The sequence below is a fragment of the Ovis aries genome, chromosome 11 (assembly GCF_016772045.2).
Source record: "Ovis aries strain OAR_USU_Benz2616 breed Rambouillet chromosome 11, ARS-UI_Ramb_v3.0, whole genome shotgun sequence".
NCBI classification, from domain to species: Eukaryota; Metazoa; Chordata; class Mammalia; order Artiodactyla; family Bovidae; genus Ovis; species Ovis aries.
Window position 1 is genome coordinate 49,615,120 of NC_056064.1, and position 16,218 is coordinate 49,631,337.

General features: G+C 50.4%; 1 protein-coding gene and 1 long non-coding RNA gene across 3 annotated transcripts; one reads left to right on the forward strand and one right to left on the reverse strand.

The window, feature by feature from the left end:
• Positions 1 to 7,070: 7,070 nt before the first annotated feature.
• FN3KRP (fructosamine 3 kinase related protein) lies at positions 7,071 to 14,673 on the reverse strand. Of its 2 annotated transcripts, none has more exons than XM_004013042.5 (6): positions 14,507 to 14,673; positions 10,636 to 10,787; positions 10,172 to 10,263; positions 9,006 to 9,088; positions 8,253 to 8,375; positions 7,071 to 8,032 (listed from the first exon to the last, which is right to left on the reverse strand). In XM_004013042.5, exons 1-6 carry the CDS (start codon positions 14,645 to 14,647, stop codon positions 7,694 to 7,696), a joined length of 930 nt encoding a protein of 309 aa, XP_004013091.1. In that variant the 5' UTR covers positions 14,648 to 14,673; the 3' UTR covers positions 7,071 to 7,693. The 2 variants fall into 2 exon arrangements, with proteins under 2 accessions (XP_004013091.1, XP_042112144.1); XM_042256210.2 differs by lacking the exon at positions 14,507 to 14,673 and adding an exon at positions 11,367 to 14,417.
• A 102-nt stretch (positions 14,674 to 14,775) lies between these two features.
• Positions 14,776 to 15,579, forward strand: LOC132657354 (uncharacterized). Its single transcript, XR_009595367.1, has 2 exons — positions 14,776 to 14,934; positions 15,021 to 15,579. It is a non-coding gene; the product is annotated as an uncharacterized LOC132657354 (long non-coding RNA).
• Positions 15,580 to 16,218: the final 639 nt, after the last annotated feature.

Genomic DNA, 16,218 nt, shown 5'->3' on the forward strand with positions numbered 1-16,218 from the left:
AGAAGCTGGAAGCCGTTTGGATTCTTATTCTCTGTGTGGACATTGTTCTGTCTCTCTGGAGGTCCTTCGGTCCTCTATCACCAGTACCTGACAATTCCTCAGGGAGGTGGCCAGGGTGAGTCTCCTCTGGGCAGGGCAGGTGAGCCCTTTCAGGATGGAAACTTAGGTCCTATACCCCTACAAGGTTGCCTTCAGCTTTTTCTGTTCTCTTTATGATTTCCATGGTTTTCTCTGTTCTTTTGGAATTCCAAATCTTTGGTCTAAACCCAGTCCCAAAGTTGCTGGGGTCAAGTGGCTGCGAGCTCTGCCCTCAAACCCCCTCCTGTCCCCTTTCGGGGGAGACGCTGGACTTGACTGAGCCCCATTCTGGGCCATGGCCACAGTTTGCCCAACCAGGGTCTGAGCATGCCAGGTGGCAGCCAGGCAGGGGCACACCATCTTACTGGTCCCCAACCCAGGCACTGGGGGTACCCCCCAGGCCTCCCAGCTCCCATCTGAGCAGCCCGGGCCTGAAAGCAGACGCCTCAGCACGAAGACAGGTGTTGAGGAGACCACTCTGACACTGCAAACCAGCCCACCCTCCTTCCACACCTCTGGTTTATGGTCAGAAAACCAACTGGGAGACGTGAGTCAGGCACATCCGAGCAGCCCCTGCCCCACTGCAGCCAGTCTCCTTGTGCTACTGGTTCCCCGAAAAGCAGAATGATGGCTGCAAAGGCGCAGAAGGCGCCTCCCAGCCCCAGGTGTAGCCCAACCTTAGGGAGCTGCTGCATGAGTCCTCAGGAAAGGTGTCTGGGGGTGTGATCAGGATGGCGGGCCGGGCCAAGATACTGGGGTCACTAGGCAGAGGAATGACTGTCCTGCTCATCCAGACCCTTACCATGGGTACCAAGTCCAACGGCAGTGAGAAGAACGGAGCCCACAACCAGATGTGCCCTGCTACTCCATGTGGCGGAAGGCTCGAGGGAGGTGCGTGATGCTATTTAGAGAAGCGGCACCAAGGAGGCAGCTGACAGCAGGGCCCAAGGGCCATTATAATAGTCCATTCTGAAATCAGGCAGCTGGGACAGGGGTTGGGGTCCTGAGGCCTGGCTGCCAGCAGGGCCAGTGGACGCCGTCTAGGTATCAAGGCTAGATCACCATCCTGGCCTCCAGCGGAAGTGTTCCGGGTTCATGCCCCTCACCCAGACTCTGGGAAAGAGAGGGGAATTCTGATGTCGCTTCAAAATTCAGAGATGGCTGTGATGAGGCGGCTGTCCCATGCCCTCCACAGGTTCCTGCCACTCTGATCCCTGATCACTGTTTCTGAACAACTTCCAGTATGTCCACACACTTGTGCCTAAGAGGAAACCCCAGCCAGGAGACTAGTTCTCACAAAAGGGACTTTTGGAAGCAATTTCACTGCAAGACCAGGAATTCCCTGTCAGCCCAGGGGTTAGGACTCCGTGCTTCCACTGCAGGTGGCAGGTTCGATCCCTGTTCAGGGAACTGAAATCCCACAAGCCGCATGGTGTGGCTGAAAGAAATGTCTACTAGGAGACCATTAGGAGGAAGACCGAGGAAATTGCCCACTCACCCCACTCTGGGAGACAGGCTCTAGACATGCTGAACAGTGCTTACCGGCAAGGTACCCACCAAGGAGTTAATCTCCAATAACCCCTTGGGTATTGCTACCTAGGCCTTTGTTTTTTTTTTTTTAATATTTATTTATATATTTAATTTGACTGTACCAGGTCTTAGTTGCAGCATGGGGGTATCTTTGATTTTCACTGCAGTATTTGGGATCTAGTTCCCTGGCCAGGGATTGAACCCAGGTCCCCTACTTTGGGAACACAGAGTCTTAGCCACTGGACCACCAAGGAAGTCCCTTTACTTTTTAATTTTTTTATATTCTATTGAAATATAGTTGATAATGTTAATTTCTGCTGTACAGTAAAGTGATTCAATTATACATTTATATATTTGTTTCATATTCTTTTCCATCATGGTTTATTATGGGATATTTAGTTTCCTGTGCTATACAATAGGACCTTGTTGTTTACCTATTTTACAGATAGTTGCTTGAATCTGCTAATCCCAAACTCCTAATTTATCCCCTCCTATCCTTTTTCCTCTTTGGTAACCATAAATTTGTTTATGTCTGTTTCACAAGTAAGTTAATTTGTCCTATTTTCAATTTCACATATAAGTGATATCACACAGTATTTTGTCTTTGTCTGATTTACTTGAGTATGATAATCTCTACGTCCATCCATCTTGTTGCAAGGTCATTATTCATTCTTTTTTATGGCTGAGTAGTACTCCATTGTATATAGGGACCACATTTTTATTCATTCATCTGTTGATTGACATTTAGGTTGCTTCCACGTCTTAGCTATTGTAAAGAGTACTGCTATAAATATTGGGGTACATGTATCTTTTCAAATTAGTTTTCACCTTTTCCAGATTTTTGCCCAGGTACGGGACTGCTAGATCACATGGTAATTCTATTTTTAGTTTTCTAAGGAACCTCCATACAGTGCTCCACAGAGACTGCATCAATTTACATTCCTACCAACAGTGTAGGAGGGTTCCTTTTTCTCCACGTTCTCTTTAGCATTTGTTATTTGTAGACTTAATGATGGCCATTCTGTCTGGTGTGAGATGGTACCTCACTGTAGTTTTGATTTGCATTTCTCTAATAATTAGCAACAGCGAGCATCTTTTCATGTGCCTGTTGGCCATCTGTATGTCTTCTTTGGAGATATGTCTACTTGGGTCTTCTGCTGAACCCATTTTAGAAATGAAGGAGTCAAAGTTCAGGTAAAACTTAAAAGTCCCCTCTCAAGCTGGTCTCCTGTCCCCACGCGCAGCTTGGTTTCCATTATACCGGAAGTGGAGGGTCTCCAGGCTTCTAAGACTGTCCACTAGGACAGTTCCTAACTCCTCCAATAGGATGTCATAGACATTTAGTCCTGTGAGATGCAGGTTAAGTGTTTGCTAGATTCACGTCTGTTTGAAGCAAAGTGGCACTTTCTTCTGGAAGTTGGGTGCACTGTTCTCTGGAACAAACTGAACTTCTTTCCAAATGAGCATTTTCCTCCCTGATTTTGGCTGTCATATCCCAGATTCCCTGTGAATCCCAGACAGAATACATCCCACATGAAAGTGAAAGTCACTCAGTCATGTCTGACTCTTTGCAACCCTATGGACTATACATTCCATGAAATTCTCCAGGCCAGAATACTGGGGTGGGTAGCCTTTCCCTTCTCCAGGGGATTTTCCCAACCCAGGGATTGAACCCAGGTCTCCCACACTGCAGGCTCATTCTTTACCAGTTGAGCCACAAGGGAAGCTCAATACATCCCATAACATCATCCTATAACAGAATCCCAACCATTTACAAGTGTTTTTCTGACACCCTGCAGATGTGAGGCTCAAGACAGCAGTAGACAGGGCCCTCCATGGCCACCAACTTATCCAAGCTGGGGCTTTGCACAGCAAGACAGGACCTGTCAGAATCCCAGCTTTTTACAGTAGGGATACCCACCCGGGTCAGACTCTCTTCTATAAACATTCTCTCCGTTGTCTCAGCTCATACTCTGAGCAACAAACTGAGAATGAGCCCAAGAATGATGTCAAAACCCAAGCCCTGAAGACACACACTTCACTCCCAACAGACTTCCAGGCCTTGCCTCGAGTCTGTTCTGGACGCCACCAGTTATATGATTTTCTGATGTTTCAGAAGCAGAAAGTTAGAACTGAAGGAGGGGAAGGTGAGAGGATACAGGGACAAAGGGAAGTGGTAAATGAGACAAAGGGAAAAGTTGTAGGTGAAACCTTAATGACGATGATGACATGCCATAAACTGGGGAGGGGGACTCTCAGCACCCCCACATCCAAGATGCTGTCAAGGACATAAACTGGGCACTCAGCTGGCTAAGGCCCCTTAACATAAACAAATGACCTGAAACATCTTTAGGCACACAAGGGGATGGTTTGGACAATGAAGACTGATCAGGAAGGCAGTAAAAGTCACTGGCATCCTCTGCTTAAGGTAGAAAAGCCCATGTTTCAGGTCCACTTTCATCAAAAGGATACAAAGTAAGTAGCTTTGGGTGGAAAGCTAAACTTCTGTTATCTGAAGACTTCCTTCTGAAAGGCTGATGCCCTGACAATAGCAGGTAACCAGATGTTTTGATATAATATTCCTATTTTCAGTAAGAAATAAGTGTCACTGTCCCAGAGCCGAGACCTGAGGCTCCTGCATGGGTGCCTGGGGCAGCTCCCACCTCCCTGGGCCTCCTAGGATGCTCGATCACCCCAAAGGGCACAGGCCTTGCCTCTTGTCTCAGTGACCAACGAGTCCAGGAGCTCCAGAGCTAGCCCCTGAGGGTCTAGTCATATTTTCCCCTTACTTAAGGGGTCAGTAGGCCACCCTGCAGGGATGCCAGCCACATACCTGCCCCTTGAGATCGCGCCTCTCTATCAAAACCAGCCCCACCCCAACCCATTTGTGCCACCCTCTCCTCAGATGCACCAAGAAGCCTTCAAGGAACAGAACACTCCACAACAGTAACTCTGGAGAGGCCAGTGGCCTTTGGCCTGAGGTTTATACAATTTTGGCAACCCTTTATATAGGAATATTTACATACTTATGAGTACAAAATGAGATGCCAAAATCGTTATCTTAGAATGAACCACCGCAGCAAAGTGCAGTCTTCAAAGCTGACAGAAGGGACTTCCCTGGTGGTCCTGTGGTTAAGACTCTACGCTTCCACTGCATGGGAAGTCTGATCCCTGGTGGGAGAACCGAGATCCTGCACACTGCACAGCGCAACCAAAAAAACAGCTGACAGCTACTGGCACCATCACAAAAGCTGGGCAACACCACAGTATTGTCACCCGAGTGCCTGCCACAGCTCTGGGATATGACCCGACATCCTGTCCTGACCACACTGAGGGGCTGCCCCCCTAAGATGCAGCACCCCAAGAGCGCTCTGGCCTTGGCTCTCATCCCTGGTCATGTTGGGCTGACATGGCGGGGGAGCCACTGTAGGGCAGAAGCAGCCGCTCCCTGCACCTGGCACAGCCCCAGGACGACTCTCTTGGAAGCGGTCCACCATCCTCCTTGTTAGGGGGCCCCAGTGTCCTGTCCCTTCTCTAGGCTGCCTCCCCGTCTTAGAACCTGGAGGGTGGAGTGTGGCCTGCAGGAAAGTCCACTGGAGCCTCCCCATCACTAGTGACTCACATAAAGCCAGTTGGAGCTTCCACCCACTGGATGGTTTGTGTGAACCAAGGGACGTGAAATGGAGCCCCTTCCTTTAAGATCCTCTAACTAAACAAACACACATCCACCAGCGTCTGCCTGCTGACCCTTCTGCTTCTCCTCAGTCGACCACAGAGGAGGAGGAGCACTGGGCTGCAGCTCCCAAAAGGTCTCCATTACAGGATGTTCTGAGGAAGACTCAAGTCTGGCTGCTGCCAGAACCAAAACCACCCGGGTAAGCCACGTCTGTGTAATAACAGGTGTGAACACAGAAGCACACGTACCATCATGATAAACCTGGTGGTGGTGGGGTGAACCTCCCGTGGAGACAGTCAGCAGGTTCCTCCAGGTCAGGGTGAAAGTCACTCAGTTGTGTCCAGCTTTGTAACTTCACGGACTGTAGCCCACCAGGCACCTCTGTCCATGGAATTCTCCAGGCAAGAATAAGAATACTGGTAGCCATTCCCTTCTCCAGGGGATCTTCCCAACCCAGGGATTGAACCTGGGTCTCCTGCAATGCAAGATCCTATACCAGCTGAGCCACCAGGGAAGCCACATCAAGGTCATAATTAAGGTGCTAAAATTCTGGCAAACAATAGTCTAGGAATTACTAGGTTTGAAACTTTGGACAACTACATGCTCTTAGTAGTCACAGTCTGGACAACTAGCACTCAGGTGAGAGGGACACATGGGGACTGCAGGGTGGTGGGAACTCACTGCTGGACCCCCAGGCACAGGGCCCCCCTCCATCCACCTGGTGGGACTTCTCAGCTCAGGGCCAGGGCCCCAGGGGGAGAAAAGGAGCCAGGGATGCCGCTGAGGGGTTGGAGGGGGCAGGTTTCTCCCCAACACGCCTTCTGGCCCAGGCTGGGCCTGATCTGGGGCACCCGATCTTGCTTGGAAGTTTCATTGCAGGTGCCCTACTGGGCCAACCTCAGCCCCCGAGCACAGTGAGGAATTTCCTCCAAACAAAACACATTCTTCCCGTGCCATCTTCGGTCAATCAGACCACCTTTGTGCATGGAGAAACTTTATTTATGTATTTTCTCATGCCCCTGCCACCAATACAGTGAAGAAACATCAATAAATGACAGTAATTTTAAAAAGAGTTAACAATTGAAATGATTTTTTTAAAAAAGGTCACTGGGACTTCCCTGATGGTCCAGTGGTTAAGAATCCTCGAGGCTTCTAATGCAGGGGAGGCGGATTCGACCCCTGGTTGGGGAACCAAGATCCCACTTGCTAAGGGGCCCCTAAGCCAGCACACACAATGAAAAGATCCTGAGTGCTGCAACTGAGACTCAACACAGCCAAAAAAAAAGTCACAATCCTCTCCCCAAAACCAAACTCTGAAGCCATCAGTTCCACTTCTGAATTCCACTGAGGAGCCCTGACCCAGAAACAAAAGACAGATGAGGGGCAAACATGGATGTATCCCCTTGGACCTTCATCATGAGAAACTGTGCCCTCTAACACTAGTGTCCTCCAAGGCCCGAGCCAGAACTAGTAGCGGCCACCCATCGGCTTCTTCCTTGAAATGCAATTTGAGAGTCACTTTCAACCTCCCTTTACCATTAAGCAAATATCTCATAAGGTGATGGCAACAGCAGTTAAACTGGAAGCAGCAAGTCCTCAGGCCACACCTGCCCTTATCTGGAAGCTCTGAGCTATTCTCTTACTGAGCAAAGCCAAGAAAAAAAAGGGGTTTTTTTAAGAAACAACAGTTGTACTTACTTATTGTCACATTACGAGAGTTTCCTGGCAAACAGCTCCAATAAACAGAAGAGAATGTAAATGAGGAAAATACAGTCTCACACATCACTGAAGCCATTCGAAGTTTATTCACATTTTTATGCAAAAGGATTTGTTAGCATCAGTGGCATTCATGAACATTTCTCACCACTGCAAGACTGGAGGAGGGAAACCACTGCTGTAGCACTGGTTTCTACAATGTCGATGAATGACAGCTCACAAGCTGTAGAAATGAGCGGGTCCAGCGGCAGCACAGAGAGGAAAGTGAGTGTATTTGGTTTGGAACTGGTCATCAGGAGGTGCCCCCAGGACAATGCCTTCACGTCCACAATCAAGTCTGACCACCAAGTAGCATTACCCTGGATCCAGTCACTCCTGCAGAGACGGGGAGCTGGTGGGAAGATGCCCTTGGTGGCAGCGCCTGGCACTCTGGCCACCTCCCTTCTCTACCTCTGGGGCAGCTGCAGGTTAAATGCAGCCCACCCTCCATTGGTCCCTTGGTTCACACCAATTTCTACTGCAGCTGCATCCAGCTATGAAGTCTAACTTTAGGGTGATAAAAGCTTTCTCCTGAGACGTCACATTATTTACGAAGCTGGGAAAGTTGGTCTGAAGCTATTCCAGGGTAGGAGAGGCTAGCCACAGGGGTCCGGTTAGGGTCTAGCGACCAGGACTCGAGCCTCCCTCCCAAGCTCAGGTGACGAGATTCCTCATGATGCTGAGGGAGGACCCTCTGTACCCAGATCCAAAGTGATTCCAGTGGTTCAAGTAGTGGAAGAGTTGATATAGCTTCAGGCGCTTCTCGAAGCCTGGGGCCTTGGGGATTTTGCTGTGGTAGGCGGAGTAGAAGGCACTACTGAAGCCCCCGAACATGCCGGCTATTGCCAGCTCATACTCCGAGTGGCCATAGAAGGAAGCAGGGTCAAAGATGATGGGCCCAGAGGAATCCTCCGCTACGTTTCCTCCCCAGAGGTCTCCGTGGAGCAGGGCTGGGACGATGTCCAGATCACGGAACAGGTCGGGGATCTTTAACTGCCAGGGTAAATGCAGCCTCATCAAAGTGATCGATGCGTGTGGGAGGGACACATGGGCTGTTTTGAGCGTGGCTCCCAGTGCCTGGTTGGTACACAGACACACCCACCTCCCGTCCTGACCCAGACCAAGGTGGCTGCGTTGGCCACAGCACCTACGGAACATGACGGGCACAGCCCGGGGCCGGGAGCGGAGGCGGTGCGGGGAGATGGACACTCACCTGCAGAGCAGCCCAGAGCTCACGGGCCTCCCTGTCCCCAGACCTCTGCTCTACCAGGTCCATCTGGGGCTGAATGCGCTGCCGGGCATAGAAAGTGACCCAGTCCTGCTGCCAGTCATTCACCTGTGTGGGCGACAGCAGAGCTCAGTGGAAGGTGCCACAGGGTTGAGAGGGCTGACCCTCAGAGGTGCCACTACAGGGACAGGTGTGAAGCAGGGGAGCTGACCCGGCAGCCTGGGGTCTGGAGGACATGCAGGGACAGCAGGCTCCTGGACAACCTCCCACAACACCTCAATATCTGAACCGAGTGGACAGCGCCCTGTAGGTTACTCAGTGCGGCCCTCCCAGGGTGCTGCTTGCTTCTCCTCGGAGGGCATGGCCACCATCCTACCCAGTTGGCCCAACTATAGCTCCCTGGGCTGAAACCCCCAGAGCAGCCAACCTCAAAATCATAAAACGCAAAGTTACAGTTCCTTTCCATTACGCTACCTTTAAGAGTCTTCTATTTAAAATCAAACACTGTTTAACCTTCTATTTTCAGCTCCCTTGGTATCCAGCATCCTGTTAGTCCTTCCTGGCTCCTTTGAGCTGACCTAGCATGTGAGGTGGACACTCTCCATGTCGACCTCTTTTCATTAGCAAAGGAAAAAAAAAGGAGCAGAAAGACCTTTTACCAAATTTCACCAAAAGCGAGGTTGTTTCTAAATGGTTGACGCGACTAGCAAATACGGGCAAAGCGCTGGTGTCACTCACCTGGGGGAGGTACCCACAGCACGTCACCACGTCAAACCCAAACTGGGCCACGAAGGGCCGCGCCACCTGCTCATCTCTTCTCCCTTGGAAGCAAAAGGAAACCAGAGACATGACAATCCCCCTGCTCCCTCGGGGGCCTGCTCTGGAAGCCCAGAGAAGCGCTGAGGCCTGACCTCAGCGTGCCCTTCTCCACCTCGGGTCCTCTTCCAGAGACAGACAAGGCTCCTGGCCTCCGCACACTATCAGGGCCCAGAACAGAGCCTGCCTCATCAGAGTCAACGATCCAGGACACCCACTGCTTCCCAGGAGAGGCATCAGAGGAGCAACAACAACCCTGTGTCCCAATAAGGAGGGAATCCACCCCATGACCCAACAGGAGAGAATGGCTTCCAGTGGCCGCTTTAGCATCTGCCACTTATCGGAGATAAGCCCCTGTGCTTATAAATGGTCATCCTCTGCAGCTTCCCAAACTCAAAGCAAATCCTGAAGGCCTGAACTACATGTGGGTGGAGGCAATGAGGCTTCTTTTCTAATTTATTTTTTATTTTTTGGCCACATGTCATGAAGGATCTTAGTTCCATCCAGGGATTGAATCTGTGCCCCTTGTAGAGTCTTAACCACTGGATCTTCAGGGAATTCCCCTAAGACAGTAAGTTCTTGGTCGTCTGTTCCTGCTGTGTCTGCTACTTTGCCTGGCGGAGAAACCATCTGGGCTACACGTGAATTATCCAATGTCAAAGGATGAAAATCCTGGAAGACACCCTCAGTGCTACCACCACACTAAGCTCTAAAAAGGTCACTCGTGAGGGCTCTCATTCTGAGCCTCATGTGTGACTGTTCCTAGAAGAAAAGGCACGGTATGGTAAGCCAGAGAAACTTCAATAGGCTTTCTTCTGGAGAGTGAGAGATCAAAGGAATTATAATATGATGGAGTTTCGAGTTCCAGAAATATTTCCTGTCTTTCAAATGCATTTTTGAGACAACACACTAGTCATATTCACTGTTTACTGCACACCAAATATGCAGCCTTGGGTTTACATTCCTTTCCTGTGGCAACACAGGTCTGCCCAACCACAGCAGCAGCACAGCTCTGCCCACACACCCATACTGGCCAGATGTCTTCCTCTGTCTGGTTGGGGGGTGTCCCCTCGGGCCCACAGCCGTACCTACTATGCCAGCCTCCTTCTGGAGAGTCTCTCCAAGCCTCTTGTTGTCTAGGTGTAGATCTGCCAGCTGGGTGCCAAGCTTTGCAGCATGACTGTGAAACCAAAAGGCAGCCACTAAGCACGTGGCACAAATGGGGACCCACCTATAACTGAAAGATCTCAAGCAACATGAAGCAGGTAAGGCAGTGAGAAGAGAATCTCTTCTGGTGAAGCAAGGGGGAATGGAGGACCTCATAGGAGCATCCTCAGAGGATCTCATCAGTCCTCTGTCAGCACCTCAGCACGAGATTCTTCTCCTGTTTGCCTTTGACCCTCAGAGTACATGCCGCTCATTCTGCAGGACCCAGGGATGTGTGGGGTCACGGGTTTCTTCTATCACATCCTGCAGAACTGTACCCCCAAATGCAAGCTTCCCACTCAGAGGAAGGACAAAGCCACCCAGAGGTGAAGCTGCCAGGACGCACCTGCTCAGATGCCGCATGTCCAAATGCTCCATCACCAGCATGCTGCCGCCTCCTGGGGCGTCAAGCACCTTGATGGGTTTGGGCACCTTCACTGTGCCTGTCTTCAGGATGGCAATTAAACTTGCCACCTCACCTTCAAACATCCTTCTGGCCTGCCAGAGAAATAACAAGGGAGGGGAGGGGGAGGAAGAGCAAGGTGTGGATGTTCTGTGTGGATGTGTTTTCTCCAGCACCACAACCAAGGCTCTCTGCAGACTCAACAGAACAGACAGCTTTTTCGCTTTTCAGTACAGCAGATTATACCTTCTGAAGCTGCATAGGAATTAAAGGGACTGTGCTTGCCACTTTTGTGTATGTTTATGTTGTCACTGGGCTTCCCAGGCGGCCCAGTAGTAAAGAATGCACCTGCCAACGCAGGAGACGGATTTGATTCCTGGGTCATGAAAATCTCCGGGAGAAAGGTGTGGCAACCCATTCCAGCATTCTTGCCTGGAGAATCCCATGGACAGAGGAGCCTAGCAGGCTCTGGTTGCAAAGGGGTTGGACATGACTGAGCACATATGCTGTCACTGATCCCCGTCTCTCCAGAGGGAGGAACCTACGCCTCGTGCACCCCTGACGGTGCAGGTGTCATCCTCACACAGCACCTCAACCATAATCCTGTCCCCCTGGGCCCTCAGGCACAGGCGGCCCTCAACTGCATGTGCCACCAAGCTGGGGACTCTCCTCACCTGAGTGGACCACCAAATGGTACGGCATCTCTAGCACCGGACACCACTTCATCACCATCGCCTTTCCCATTTCTAGTTCAAAAGTCCTTGCTCCTGCTTTTGGAAGGCAAATCTCACCCCAGAACACACTCCAAGCTGTCACCCCACTTCCTGAGTGACAGCCCCGCAGGGTCTGCCTCTGCCCACTCCCCTGCACCCTCATCTGGGCCCCTACCCAGGCTCCACCCCCACACTTCTAGGCCAGCGCACACACCCATTTTGATCCTGGATTATAGCCTCTCTGAGTTCCTCAGAGATCCCCAGGCGCCTCCAGCCTAGAGACCTCCACACGCCATGTCACCTCTGCGTGGAACACCCCTCCCCATTCTTTTTGCTAAGTCAGCCCCTTCCTTGTCGCGCTTCACATTTCAACTTAATAAAAATTTTTATTTCTCAGAGAAATCTTCCCTAACTTTTCAGGCTAGGTAATTCCTCTTCTTTAAAGTATGTTTTTTTAGAGTAAAATTTCTACAGACATATATGAAGAACACTGCAAACTCAAAAGCATCCAACTCTAATTCTCCCAAAGTCAGCACATCCACATGACGGCCGCCTGGCACTCCTCTCCACCCAGACACTGCCACTCCGCCAGTGCATCTGTCCATCTGTTTTGTCATCTACACAGAGGCAGTCAGGCCTCTTCATTTCACGCTGCATTTGTAATGCAGGTGCATCAGTAGAGTTTATTGTCCTTGTTCTGTAGAGCAAAGGTTCTAAACTGTGTTCGTCCAATGAAGGACGCTGGGGTTCCAGTTTGGGTTCACTACGAACAGTGACCCAGGATATTCTACTTCTGTCCCTCACAGTTACTAATTCTGTGGCCTTGGTCTCCTCATCTGTAAAATGGAGTTAATAACGGTACCAATTTCATAGGTTTGCTGCTGTAATTAACTGAGTTAGCAGCTAACAGTTAACACAGTCCATTCTAAACACTTTACAAATTATTAGTATACCACCTTGGGGAGCTAAGGTTGCTGAGAAGTAAGATAAGAACTGTGTCTTAAGAAGAATTTGCATAGCATTCTCTGAAGATGAAGGAACACACTTGGGCCTAGGATGTACTTTGTACTAAAGCACTGCTGTGCAGCATAAAGGAAGGAATCGAATTTTTAAAAATTTTTAATTAAAAAAAAAAAAGCAGGGAGAGGTGAAGAAGGGTCCATGAACCCAGCTAGATGCAAGGCTCCCTCACAGAAGTGTCTACTACCACACAGTCCTAAATGTCTAACCCTAAGACCACTCCTCCAGAGTGGGACCAGGGCAAAGTAAGCATCAGCTGGGGTGCAGAGTTACAAAAGGTCCAGGACTTAGGAGAGGAACATGAGAGAAAACCAAATATACAAGCATGCAAAGGACAGATAAGCATAATGAAGAGGAAAAACTTAGACCAGGTCATTCGAGCAGAGAGTGAGAAGGAAAACAGAAGATCAGCCATGTAGTCTTGTCTTAGAAGTCCAGAAGACATTTTCACCTCCTAAAAGGCAAAGCAGAAAGAGAGTCCTGTTTTCCATACAATCAGCAAATCTTTCTGCTATAGGCGGTATATCTTCGTAACTCACACAAGTATCTATCCAAGCAAACTGGAAAGAGACCTGTTTGCAACTATCTACCAAAGGGTCAGAAAGAACTTACGTGAAGACTAGCAAAAATAAAACAGACCCTGATGACAAAATAAAAAACAACTGGAAGAAACATTTAGCAGAAAGACAATGTTTAAAAAGCACTGCTCAGTGGTTCCACTTTAATCGCTGGAAAGCATTTGCTTCCCTGTAATCCATACCAAGTTTTGAATTATTCAAAATGCTAATGACAGTGAAAATACAGACATGAAAAGGACGGAGCCACATAATAGAAAAAGAACTCTGAGAAGGTCTGTGACAGAAAGGAAGGAAGGACACCTCCACTGCATTAGTACTGCCTGGGGGAAACCCATGGAAAAGAGCAACTTCAAGGACCATTATTTGCCAAATTCCTATAGAAGGGATGTACAGGATGATATGGAGCTGATCTCTGTAGAACAAAGAGTTGAAAGGTGGTCTTGAGAGAACAGCATCAATCCAGAAAGAGATCATCCCACACTAAAAGACAGAAGCGCTGAGGGTGTGCAACACACAGGACCTCGTACTCGGGTCACTGCCTTCAGCCCTATTTGAACCAAGGTATTGCCAGTCCTGCTCCCTGCCTACTAGACCCATCCAGGACCTCCCAGCTAACACTACAGGCATGACCCACCCAAAGTGCGCAAAGAAGGGACATCCCAGAGTAAGTCAACTTCAGCAGGGAGGCTCACCTATTTTATATGGGAACGCTTGAGAAAACGTTCAGATACAAAGAGAATGGAAGGGTGGGCCTAGGGACTGAATGTGACCCCGGAAAATTCATAGGTTGAAACCTAACCCCCAATATAATGGTGTTAGGAGGCGGTGCCTTGGGAAGTGACCAGGCCACAGGGGTGGAGCCCCTGTAAGAGATCCCAGAGAGCTCTCCTGGGCCTTCTGCCACATGGGGTAACAGGGAGAAGTGCCCTCCACACCAGGAAAGGAGGCCTCACCGCGTTCTTGGACGTCCAGCCTCCAAGACCAGATCCCGAAAAGCACATGTTCGGGTTCAAAGTGGCCCAGAGTTCGGGAGTGTTACAGTAGCCCTGAGGACGAAAGCCAGGGCTACGTTACTGCCAATACTCAGGAAGGGTTTTGATCTCTGCAAGTTCAAATAAACCCCAAGACAAGGGGTTTCTGTTACCCTTCCTTATTCAAAATTCGCCAAACGATGAACTTTCAAGGCAGCGGCCACCTGGGTCGCGCAGGAAAACCATCCACAGCGTCCCAGTGGCGGCAGAGGCTCGCGCCGGACCGGCCTGGATCCGCAGACCGACCTCCCGAGGGTTCGAGGGGCCGCAGGGCTGAGCCGCGGAGGCCGAAAAAGTCCAAGCCGGCCCGACGACCACACGGGTCACCGAGCGCCTCTCAGCCAACGGCCCAGGCTCGGACACCGACCCCCAACTCCAGAGCGGCCCCCACCCGCGAGCCCGGACGAAGGCCTGGGAATACAGACCCTCGGCCCGGCCCCGCCCCCCAACCCGCACCCGCGGCGACCCTGACCTCTGCCTTGGGGTTCACTTTCACAAACACTCGCCCTTTGTCCGTGTCGTAGCTCTGGCCCTGGCTAATGCATCCGCCACCCGAGTGACCCGTGGCCTTGACGGAGCCGCAGCCCAGCTCCCGCTTCAGTAGCTCCTCCATGTTCCCCGCGCCGGGGCCGCCGACCCGCCTCAGGCCGCACGCAGGCGCCGCGACGCCACAGCGGCGCGCGGGGATTGGTTGAGGGGCGGGACCGGCCGGAGCGCGCGGGGATGGAGGGGCGGGGCGACGTGAGGTCGGGGCGGGGCTGTGTGGTGCCCCCGCATCCCCGAGACCCTGGTGACCCGCCCTACCAGGGGCCTCGCCCAGCCCTCTCCCCTGACCTGACCTGTGACCTGCCCGTGACACTGCGTCCTGCTCCGGCCCCTCATCATCTCCACCGGCTCCAGGTCTGGGCATCACCCCTCCCAGAGATTTTCTCGACCTGGACGCGTCTGTAACGCCCTACGGAATGCTGTCTTTTGTTTGTTTGCAGGTGGTTATCCAGAAGGGCTTCTCAGGTGGCGCTAGTGGTAAAGAACCCCCCTGCCAATGCAGGAGGCCTGAGAGACACGAGGCCTGAGAGACACGAGGCCTGAGAGACACGAGTTCGACCCCTGGGTCTGGAAGTTCCCTTGGCAACCCATTCCAGTATTCTTGCCTGAAGAATCCCATGGACAGAGGAGCCTGGCAGGTTACAATCCATGGGGTCACAAAGAGTGGGACGTGACTGAAGTGACATAGCACCCATGCATCCAATTATCTTGTCTCCCAACTAGATTTTAATGATTTGAGTTTTGAGGGCTGCATAAAGTCTTTATTCTGTCGACTGAAAACAAACAAACAAACACAGCCTAAAAGTTGAGAATTATGTTTGATTGGAGACATTACTGAGGACTTAAGCTGGGAAGATAGCCTCTCAGGTGGTTATGAGGGACTGTTCAGAAGAGGGAAGGAAAGGGTAAGGATGTATAGAAGTTTTTGCCAAAAAAATAAAAAAACCCTACCAAAAAAAAAAAAAAAGAAAGAAAGAAACAAGTGGTCAAACATGGAAAGACTACTGGTAATTACAGTAAACCAGACATCTCAAGTAAATGAATCTGGTGCTATTCTGTGTATGTGTCTGCTTAGTGCCTCAGTCATGTCTGACTCTTTTCGACCCTTTGGACTGGAGCCTGTCAGACTCCTCTGTCCATGGGATTTTTCAGACAAGAAATACTGGAGTTGGTTGCCATTCCCCTCTCCAGGGGATCTTTCTGACCCATCGATCGAACCTGTGCATTGCAGGCAGATTCTTGACCTGCTGAGCCACCAGGGAAGTCCTTTTCTATGTATAGGAAGATGCAACAGTCTGAGCTTAGTGAAACCGTTCCTTTGATACATACACCCTAACTGTCTAGGGCCAGTATGCTGTGTTCTCCATCCTGAATCTCCTCAGGGTACACAGTTGTGGGGAGAGGGCTGGCTTTAGTGGCTAAGGGCTTGATGGCCTCAACATCTTTTGTTTACTGGTATGGCAGGTGGCATTCTTTGTCTACAAATCCATGTGTCAATCAGCAATCTTCAGAGAAATCAAATCAACAAGGTGTGTGTATATATAGAGGGAGGTTTATTTTAAGGAATGGCTATGAGAATTAATAAAGGGAAACCTGTTTAAAATGGAGTGGGAAGGCCCAAAAGGGAGAGCTCTCACA

Coding starts and splice junctions, on each gene's coding strand:
- FN3KRP (XM_004013042.5), bottom strand. CDS start 14,647: ATGGAGGAGCTACTGAAGCGGGAGCTGGGCTGCGGCTCCGTCAAGGCC. Junction 10,264..10,635: donor GACATGCGGCATCTGAGCAG/GTGCGTCCTGGC, acceptor TTGGTTTCACAG/TCATGCTGCAAAGCTTGGCA. Junction 9,089..10,171: donor GAAGGAGGCTGGCATAGTAG/GTACGGCTGTGG, acceptor TTTGCTTCCAAG/GGAGAAGAGATGAGCAGGTG.